The following is a 10,223-nucleotide window of genomic DNA, read 5'->3' on the forward strand; positions in this document are numbered from 1 at the left end:
TGAAGCCCAGATGGAAAGTGCAGCAGCTCAACGCTGCCCCCGCAGGCGCACTGACGTAACTGTCAGCGGGAGGGGGGGAGGCTGGGGGTTGGAATCTCGGCCACTTGTCAAGTCGCCCGGGAGACAGAGGGGAGTGGGCGGCGCTCGGGAGCTTTTATAGACCTCAGGCCGGCCAGCCATTGGCTACCGCCCAGCCAATAATTTATAAGACAAATGAAGTGTCAGAGAGGGAGATTAGATAAATAAGTGGACTGGAGAGCAATAGGCCCGGTCGGGTTTATTTCAATTTGGAGGAGTCGGCAGAGCGTACCGAGGACTCCATCTCTAATGACCAGGGGGGGAGGGGGCTGGTGGGAGAGGGGTGGGGGGCGGTTTGGGGGGATGCCCTTGGATGTGGAAGGGGAGGTTGAGATGGAGGTGATGAGGGCCAAGAGGGAAACTGTCCTGCTGATGGAGGGAATGAGAGAGGAAGGGGGTGGGGGGGTGGCCATACCAGTACACCCCCAGCGTCACACTAGAGCTCTGAGGTTGTGGCTCCACTACGGTACGATACAGAGGACAGAGTGCAAGGAGGCCAAACTGCAGGTTTATTGGGGAACCCTTGTCGTACACAGCTGCGCGGTATGTGTGAAGCAGCGAGCTCGCCGGTCACGTCTTCTTCTCCTTCTCCTTCTTGGTGAGGTAGCTTCGGTAGTAGAAGTTGCTGAAGAGGACGATCAGGCTGAGGAGGTAGGTGCAGACGACGGCGTTCATGGCGTCGGGGAAGTCGCATTCGGCGATGAGGTTGTAGGTCGTGTGGACGGTGAGGATGACGAACTGCGTCTGCGAATGAGACAGGTCACCGCCACTGTCATCACACACTGTTCACTCTATCTCTGTTTCAGACGTTTCACCTCTTGTATTTCACACATAAACACAAACACATGCACGCACGCTCACTCACACACACACGTGAACATTTCATTTCCCATGCCATATATGGCTGGGGATGAAAGCCCCTCTGCCCACTGGGGAAACTCCCACAGGAGTAGCTCAGCTCACCTGGTCCACCGTCACAGGGCTCCCACACTCCACACAAGCAGCGTGTCATTACCATGCGCCACGGCGCATTCAGAATGCGCATGCATTTCCGCATGACTAAAACTAAAAGAGGCCTCTGCAGGGTGCAATTAAATCACGTAGAGTAGACATCTTGAAGCCACTCCTCCTGGTAGCTCAGTGGTCATTGTGTGGGGCAATTGGACTTCAAGCTCAACCATGAAAGATGACTCGGTTTGGCACGGCTCGGCACAGCTCGGCACGGAACGGATTGGCTCGGCTGACTCACCAGCTGCAGGCTGGTCAGGTAGCGCTTCCACCACAGGTATCTCTGCATGTGAGGTCCGAGGGCGGCCAGGCCGTAGTACAGGTACATCACCACGTGCACCAAGGAGTTGATCATCCCGATCAGGAACGCTAGGGAGAACGCAAGCCACAGCGCGCAGAGCGTCGCAAAGTCAATTCACTTCACCCCGTCCCTCCGCTCCGGCCACATCCTTCACGGCGGAGAACAGGCACGCTACAGAACAGGCGCTGAGGCTGCCTACTGAGCAGCATGACGGCAGGCCTCCCCCTGGGATCTGAATGGGGCCTTAATATAATAGGCGCGCGTGATGCATGCCATCGCGGGCCCAGCATTATTGAAATGTCAGACGCATTAAAACGGAGACGTTTGCCATTCAAATCTGCCCCGCATTTTTTTCTCCCCCCCTCCTCTGCAGTACATACAAAAAATTAAATTAAATAAAATACATTTCAACTGTGAGGAAAATTTGAGACTAACTTCAGGATAACAAAAGGGACAAATTAAAAATTCCTGAAACTGCCATTACTCGTGATATTTCAAGCTGTTTGGCTGCCCTGACCTTACTAACGATGCAATTTCAATTACATCTCTACAGAGCCACTTCCTCGTGAATTTTAATTAATTTCTGGCATCTTCAAGCAGATACTGCTCTACGCCATTATTTAAACCATAAAAACACAACATTTACAAGATTCTGATAGTCCTGCCATCTTATAATTCAGCTCCCATGTGTGTATCTATAAAATTTCAATTTTTATCCGCAGATTTTGCCATTAAACTCTCGGTGTTATTGTAATTACGTCCTTCTTTTGGCATTTGAGAAGTGGGATTTCCATTATGGAAACAGTCCTCAGATGGACAGCTGTAAAATCAGTACTCTCATTTACTTTCAGTAAAGTTTTGTTTCATTTTCTGGACCCAGTGTTGCATTAGCCTTTCGCACAGAATAATTTCAAAGCCATAACTGGATCTGCAGGCCCATAATAACATAACAACATAACAACAGGCTTCATGCAGGTGTTAATTCTACCTGCAAGGACAACTGAGATATTACATTGCTTATCCATTTGACTACTGTCCCTTGGGGATTTGAACACCACTCCCCCACCCCCACCCACCCCCCTATCCCCAAAATCTTAGAACCCAGTGCACACTGTGGGGAGGGCAGTGAGGGTCACCTAAGAGGGCCCCTGCGTTCTCTACCTCTCTGTGCACCACTTTGCTTCCACACTCGCCTGCCCCTGAGCGAAATAGCGACAGCATCCAGCTTCGAGAACCTCACGTCACCGCTGCCTTCACACAGAAATAACAGAGCGACGGGCGAAAAAAAAGAAAATAAAGGCTCACCGCATGAAGCTGTTCTTTAATACCGGGGCTCCATTCGAAGCAGGAAACGCTCCGTTCACATCGCGGAGGTTAAAATAACTGACGGCGAAAATCACCGAAATCTCCGACGCATTAAATAAGCAGCAAAGTGCTTCACTTCGTTATTTAGCAGTGACACATCCACAGCTTACACGACCCACGCGTGGAAATGTAACCGGAAAACTTTAGGTTACAGGACCAGCTCTTTAGCCTTAGCGCCATACTTCCAGGGCTATTAAGGCAAAGGGCATTCCAGGGGACACTGTGTGGTACACTGTCCAGTGTTAATTTAACTCTACCAGAGCACATACGTGTCCAACAGGGACCATGTGCACTCAGTAAGAGTTGACTGAAGACGGAACGTTTTAACATTTACTCTGGGGCTGGGGAGGTGGTCCTCCAGTACCCAGTGCCAGTTACTGAAAGGAACCCAAAAACTCACACTGGCCCCCGGCCACGTATTTGACCCCCGCCCACCAGTTGAAGATCATGGTGCCGTGGTGGTACACATGCAGGAAGGTCAGCTGACTGTTCTTCTTCCTCAGGATGAAGAATATCTAGATAAAGGAGGGGGGGGAGGTTGGGGGATGAGTGCAGTGGCGTCTCAATTTTTTCATTTTGTGTAACACCGGTCTGTATAATCCAAATGCCAACTGCCTTACCGTGTCACTGAGCTCAATGACTTTGGAGAAGAAAAACCACCAGCACACTTTTGCCATCTACAGAGGGAAGAAAAACATTATTTCTTCAGCTGGTTCCTGGTAAAAAAAAAAAAAAGGTTCTTAAAATTCTGCTTCATCCATCAAGAGTACATTAAAGTCCAATTTTGAACTATGTCTTCAATTTTCATATTATGCGAAGGACACTTTGCTGTCTACATTTGCAGGTTAAAACTATCATATTTTCCTTTTTTTCAGTAAAATATGTGCATTTTATGTCTCCAGATGCACTACTGCTAGATCTATAACTGACACAATATGTTATTATTACTAATAAAACAAAAATAATGTGTATTGGTTGAAAAATCTCCAGAAACACAATGCAAAACAGTGTTTACACTATGCCAAACAATGTAATGCAATATACCAACGGCACACCACATTATAACAGTAATCATAATTTGTCTAATAGGGATCTGTGCATAGTGTTTAAATGAACACATAGAGCTCACCTCTGAGAGCCCAGATAATCATCACAAGCCCTTCAAAAAAGTGGTCACAATTATGATCTGATGTAGGTACTAGCGCTAGATCACACAGGCACCTTCGTGCCAAGCCCGGGTAACCCAGGACGACACGGTACCCTCTCCCGAAACGAGGTTTACCCTTATTGCCAGCGGGTCGCTGCTGTAATCCACCGGCTGACACAGTAAGCTGTAGCTCGCCAGCCAGGAGGACAGCAGGAACTGCGGGGCCAAAGAGAGAGCAATACATCAAAGGACATCGACCCGCTTCTAAACTGGGCAAAGAGATCCTCAAACGCCGATTTGATCTGAACGCCGCAGCAGGCCTTGTTCAGATTAAGTTATTATACATTATTTATTTCCCCGAGAACAAAAATAGCCAGGCCAATAGACCTGTATTCTATATTAACCATTCGTACGGCTGGGTATTAACGGAACGTCGCTCCAGGCAACGAGAGCACCGTGCCACATTTGATTTTGAATCCGCGAAAAAAAAGGCACGACTGCGGAAGGCTGACCTCTAACGCCGTACTTTACCTCATGAAACATGTACGCCGACCAGCAGACCATGGTGAAGTTGTAGACGATGAGCACGGCCTTCAGGTCCACCGGCTCCCTGTGCTTCATGAACTTGGGCCCGGCCCACAAGACGAAGAGATAGCAGAGGAAGACGACGGTGACCGGCATGGGAGAGTAGACCAGCAGCCACGGGTCCGTTCTCTTGTCTAAGGGTCACACGGTCAGATGTGCACGGTTCTTTCATCCATATCGGCACTCGATACTGCCTGCTTTTAGCGTATATACAAACTTTATGAAATAAACATCGTCTGGTTCAGATATCCGGAGTAACACTGCAACCGTTAGAATGATCTAATTATTCATATCATAAACAGCTACATATCTTCTATTCATTCACAACAACTGAGACATGCTTCCATGTACCAGGGCCTTGGATAAAGAATAAAGGAAGTTCTCAGCCACAGGGCGGCCATTTTGAAGAGCCTTGAGATGAAATAATTCTATGAACAACTGTCATAGAATTCTCCCCATAACACTGAACACATTACACCATGAGCAGATACCTCCGTTCTCCAAAATCCATTTGTAGAAGCCTTGGATCTTCTGCCAAGCTGGATCCATCAATACTGCTGCAGAAAGAACAGGTGCTCGTTCATTAATGTTGCTAACATTCAACAATAAATAAATAAAGGCAAAAAAAAAAAAAAAACCCAACTTGGAGAGCAGTGTAGCCAATTGAGGTATACTTAAATATTTTTGAGAGTAGCTTTATGTGGGGAAGTTTCTTGTAATATATGCTGCATTTCTGGTAATACTGAAACATCCTTTATATATATATTTTTTTTAAGTAGCCTACATAAAGTCATTCGCACAACATAGAGTTTTTAATCACTCGATCACAAGGGTGTGCTGTTACAATATATCTTAAATAGCGTCATGTAACTGAAGTTCTTAAACTTCTCGAATGCACGCCAAAGTCACTTAAACATGCAAAACCTGTTTTCTCGCCCTCTCGTGACGACTATTTCCGCCTTCTCCCCCAATCTCTTCCTATTTTCAATTATTTTATTCCGCAATAGCTGGCGCGCGACACTGGACTCAAGGCCAAAGTACAAAATTCAGTTGAAAACAGCTACAAACGCAGTTTCAATCTCAAGTGAATCAGTAAAAACAAAATTATTACATTACATTACATTACATTACAAGCATTTAGCAGACGCTCTTATCCAGAGCGACGTACAACAAGTGCATTCGTTCATTATTATTATTATTATTATTATTATTAGTATTATTATTATTATTATTAATAATAATAATAATAATAATAATAATAATAATAATATTAAACATTTAAAACATTAATTTTGTTTGCTAGACCCAGTTCAATATTGCTAATATTGAATCATAATATGAAGCTACAAAATCAAAAAAGTATGTTTAAGTCACTTTTCACATAGACCATATCACACTCTTGCTGGAGGAAGCGTACCTTAGGCTGGTGAGCATTCTGTGGTTTTTATAATGGTATTACGTAGTTCCTCTACTGGACATTTCATATAGTTACTTATTATAGTACAGTGGTAACCAACGCTGATCCTGGAGATCTACCGTTCTGTACATTTTCACTCCAACATTAACACCTCAGTCAACAGCTAAAGATCTGCATTGAGCAGCTAATTAGTGTAGTCAGGAGCGCCAAATAGTTTTGAAATTAAAACCTACAGAATGGTAGATCACAAGAAACAGGGTTGGTTATCGCTGTTATAGTATTTGTAATTACTGATGATAATTCTGCAAATACAATTCAAGCTATTTAAAACAGACAGTGTATGAACTACATACACTATTTTCGTATGACCATTCTTTAAAGTAATGCATATGTAACGGACATTAACAATACAAGAAAAGCAAATACACTGTAATCCACTTTCGTGCTATGCCATCGCCAAACCACTGAAGCTAAGCTACACCACTCGTGCTGCCACACGTCTCCTACTAATGTAACACCACCGCCATCTAATGATCGGATGCGCGGCTCTTCTATAACAAAGAGCGCTTTGTATGAATGTATTATATACATGTTTTACTCGTGCCAGGAAATCGTGGAAATAACAGCATACCGTCTGAGCAAGACAAGCCATTTGGTCAAGTTAAGGAGTTTACTTGCTGCAATCGTATTAAGCCAATCCCTTATACAACCGCAAAAGCGATTTACAGACCAGTACTGTCATTCGGGTAAATTTAATTTGTCAAAATTTGTGTTTGAAAACGCAAATTGAGTATATTCTAACACTGCTTCCAAAATTAATCTGGCTATTAGCATTCTTGTATATCCTGCTGGCTATATTTTCTCGTTTTCCTCTCGACTTTGTCCGCACCAAAATGCTGTATTGGCTGGTAGCCAAGTTACAAAGTAACAAAAACGATTTTCAAACGTCATGTTATTAAAACTCGAAAACAAAAATAAAAATAAAAAAAGTTACACTTACTTTGTGCAAGCAGGGCGGGTCAAGCTTGCGGTGATATAAATTCAGCTCCAGAGCAGAAGCTGTCATGTGGTTCATTCAAGTTGACGGGTGGAAACGCCGGTGCAACCAAGCTCGTGCGCGACTAACGACGTGACAGTGATCTTGGCAGATGTAGGCTAGTTTATCACCGCGCCTAACAACAAGAAGCTTAAGAGCTTGCCTTCGCCAGTGTATTTGGCGTGTGTCGCTTGTTTTTCTCATGGGAATGAAGTCATTGAGCAAGCTGACTCTAAACAAAGATAAGGTGATACAAATCTTAGTGGGAGCCACGACTGCTGTGAATAGCAAGCATATTAGACACTTCCATCCCACTCGGTATACGTTTATTGTTCCTGTGGTTCACGAAAATCGGGGTTACCAGGGCATGACATTGTTCTTCAGTAGCATATTAATGAACGACACTGATATTAAATAAAACCTCTTTACAAGACAATATATCATCATTTTATTGTATTGACATCATGACAAGGACGTAGGGTACCATTTGCAAAGGTATTTGCTGAGAAATGTTCCAAAAACAAGTGACCATTTTACTGAAAGCAATGTCAAACTTGAACCACAAACATTTATAAGATAAGATATAAGATATATATTTAGACAGTATATAATCAAATACATTTCCAATTCACTTTTCACAACTGTGCGATTGGTTTATCCCATTAAATGAGACTCTATGTCCTGCACAGCATCCTTCTGCAGCCCCAGCATAGTGGTTTAAACTGCAGATTTCATTAAGTGCAACGGAATGAGACCATTCACATGAAAATAAACTAAACACGCAAAGTTGCAGTAAAGTGCTCATTTAACGAGCGCGAATGAGACTAGACACTGAGAATAACCTGCATTCATGCACAGAAAATGATCACAAGTGATTCACTGATGAATTCCCAACTAATGTATCCCAAATTCCAGTCCATCAAAGTTTTAGGTTTAGAGCAACAACATAAAAAGTCACAATTGTGTTAAAACTAATGTTGAACAAAGACAGCATTACACACACACACACACACACACACACACACAGATGGTTAACATCTACCTGAGTCTTGAAAAAATCCTTGATGTCATTGTCTGGTTTTACACGTACAAGCAAGAGATGTGTATCAACACGTAGCATCCATCAATAATGCGAACTAAAAGGAAGACTAACAATGCTGCTGTAAGCAGAGGAGCAGCCCGGCAACACGAGAAAGAGCGCAGCCTCAGAACACGTGAGCACACAAGAATGTTTCCTGACAAGAACTGGCTGCTCAACCTGTCTTCGTCTTCGGAACGCTCGCAGAATTACACAATGCTTCAGGGTGCTGGAGAGGTTCCCCCGGTCCTATTTGACGGGACGTCTGGGTGCCGAAGGGGGACAGATAGAGCACCCGAACAAAGCACCGCCGTGGGGTTTCTCCGCTTTTAGTGACCGCTGTGGTCATGGTGATGATCGCCGTGGTTATGATCGCCGTGGTTATGCTGGGGGCTCCCATGGTCCACGTGGTGCATGTGGCCACTGTGGTGACCGTGGTGGTGATGTTGGGTGCTGGACTGACGGGTGTTATGCATGTGTTGGGTGTGTATGGTGCCCCCCTCTGGCTGGGGCATCTTGTCTGGCCCCCCTGTTGCCCCGTTGATGGGGTTGGAGTCCGTCTTGTTGCCATTTGAAGCCACGAGCCCAGTGTCATTGTACTGGGTGTTGTTCCATTGCGCAGAGAGCATGGAGTTAGAGTCCACCTGCAACAATGGGGAAAGTGACAAATCCACCTGCGGCTCAAATGCACAGGCACCCTCTCTCAAACCCCGTCTGTTTTTATGTGATGTTACAGTTCAACGACAACCTGAGTCTACCGTGATGCAATGAAAATGAACTGGAACGGAAAAGCAGAAACACGGCAAGAAGCGTAATACTATACTGACACAATAAACAATAATGTGTGGTTGACACAAAATGGCTGCTGTGAATCCCACAGGTGGGTGCTATACACATAATTAGCGTCTTAGGGGAGCTACCCCCATTCACTGTGAAGTGCTATCAGATTAGCAATAACATTGACATAAACAAAATGCGTCATTATTACTATTATTATTATTAGTAGTAGTAGTAGTAGTGGTAGCATAGTGATATTAGTAGTAGCAGTAGTAGTATTAGTATAGTAATATTATTATTAGTAGTAGTAGTACTAGTAGTAGTAGTGGTATAGTGATATTAGCAGTAGTAGTACCAATGCCTCATATTTTCAAAAAAACTGCAAAGGAGAAACAAAATGGCGTGCCCAGTCTGCACTTACTGAACAGTTTCCACAGATGTCCTTGTTGTAGGTGGCCCTTATAGCCGCCTCAATAAAGGGGTAATGGAGGAAGCTGTACGGCAGGACAATGTGGAAGGTCAGACGCCCACATCTGCGGGGGGAGGGTAGCAGAGATCCGCACATTACGAAATGAACTTTGACAGTCTGACTTCCCCGCTGTCACTTAATAAATAAAACCCGATTAGGGCTTGAAATTCGACGTGATTGCTTTAGTTCTCCAGAACACTTAGTTAATATTTAATTTATAAACTCAGGGAAGCACTGTTTGGACATATCAAGCACGTAAAAAAAGTTAATGAGTTGTCAAATGAGTGTGGACAATTAACATACCAAAATGCCTATTGACCCTGATGGGGATTTTGTGCTCTGAGAGTTCAGTCAAATCACAAAATGGTCACTCTAAAAACTGGACCTTCTTCTGATTTGGTGTTTGGGGTTACTTGACCCCAAAGATTCCAAGGACTAGTTCATAAAAGTGCGTGCAACGTAATTCTTTCCCAGTATTCTTCTCCAAGAGCCATCCCAGATGGCATTTTATCAGTCAGCCAAACTCAGAATCAGTGTGAAAACCCAAGGATTTCACTTTTTGAAAAGGATGGTTCCACTCTGTCTAGCATGCACACAACATGAACTTATCAAAATTGCCATTATGAACTTCATAACTGCTGACATTGTTCTGGTGCCACAGAAGAATATTAGATTATATTAAACAGCTTTAAATTTTTTTTTTTTAAACTCTGACTTTGCACATGTAAACCTGTAGAGAGGGAAGTATTACTATTCTATTTGCCCTCACGAAGGAATTACACTGTTTTCCATCCAGTGTGAACACGGGCTTCAGCAGTGGCCAGCATTGGGCGAGTCCCCTACCTGTCGTACACCAGAAAGTCGTCCTTGTCTGCCCGCAGGGCTGCCCAGACGTCGTCCTGCAGAGGGGACTGCTGGTACACGGGGATGCCCTTCGCCACCCTCCTCTTCAGCTCCCAGAA

The 10,223-nt window shown here is 44.4% G+C and overlaps 2 protein-coding genes across 6 annotated transcripts in view; both read right to left on the reverse strand.

Moving 5' to 3' along the window:
• Window positions 1-567: 567 nt before the first annotated feature.
• On the reverse strand, window positions 568-7,191 carry elovl8a (ELOVL fatty acid elongase 8a). 5 transcript variants are annotated; one of them, XM_035423853.1, is made up of 8 exons: window positions 6,902-7,191; window positions 4,976-5,038; window positions 4,431-4,618; window positions 4,035-4,115; window positions 3,373-3,429; window positions 3,153-3,267; window positions 1,328-1,455; window positions 568-822 (listed from the first exon to the last, which is right to left on the reverse strand). In XM_035423853.1, exons 2-8 carry the CDS (start codon window positions 5,031-5,033, stop codon window positions 649-651), a joined length of 801 nt encoding a protein of 266 aa, XP_035279744.1. In that variant the 5' UTR covers window positions 5,034-5,038; window positions 6,902-7,191; the 3' UTR covers window positions 568-648. The 5 variants fall into 5 exon arrangements, with proteins under 5 accessions (XP_035279744.1, XP_035279741.1, XP_035279743.1 ...); XM_035423850.1 differs by having other exon boundaries at window positions 4,976-5,041; XM_035423852.1 differs by lacking the exon at window positions 6,902-7,191 and adding an exon at window positions 5,902-5,951 and having other exon boundaries at window positions 4,976-5,041.
• Window positions 7,192-7,361: 170 nt separating this feature from the next.
• The window catches only part of selenop2 (selenoprotein P2), a 5,799-nt gene continuing 2,937 nt past the window's right edge, over window positions 7,362-10,223 (reverse strand). Inside the window, exons 3-5 of the mRNA XM_035423847.1 lie at window positions 10,105-10,223; window positions 9,214-9,325; window positions 7,362-8,659 (exon numbers count right to left, since the gene is read on the reverse strand). The exon at window positions 10,105-10,223 is cut by the window's right edge and continues 94 nt beyond it. Coding sequence (XP_035279738.1) covers window positions 8,345-8,659; window positions 9,214-9,325; window positions 10,105-10,223 — 546 coding nt within the window. The 3' untranslated portion in view covers window positions 7,362-8,344. The remainder of the gene's footprint in view (window positions 8,660-9,213; window positions 9,326-10,104) is intronic.

The sequence above is a fragment of the Anguilla anguilla genome, chromosome 6, assembly GCF_013347855.1.
Source record: "Anguilla anguilla isolate fAngAng1 chromosome 6, fAngAng1.pri, whole genome shotgun sequence".
Classification (NCBI taxonomy): domain Eukaryota; kingdom Metazoa; phylum Chordata; class Actinopteri; order Anguilliformes; family Anguillidae; genus Anguilla; species Anguilla anguilla.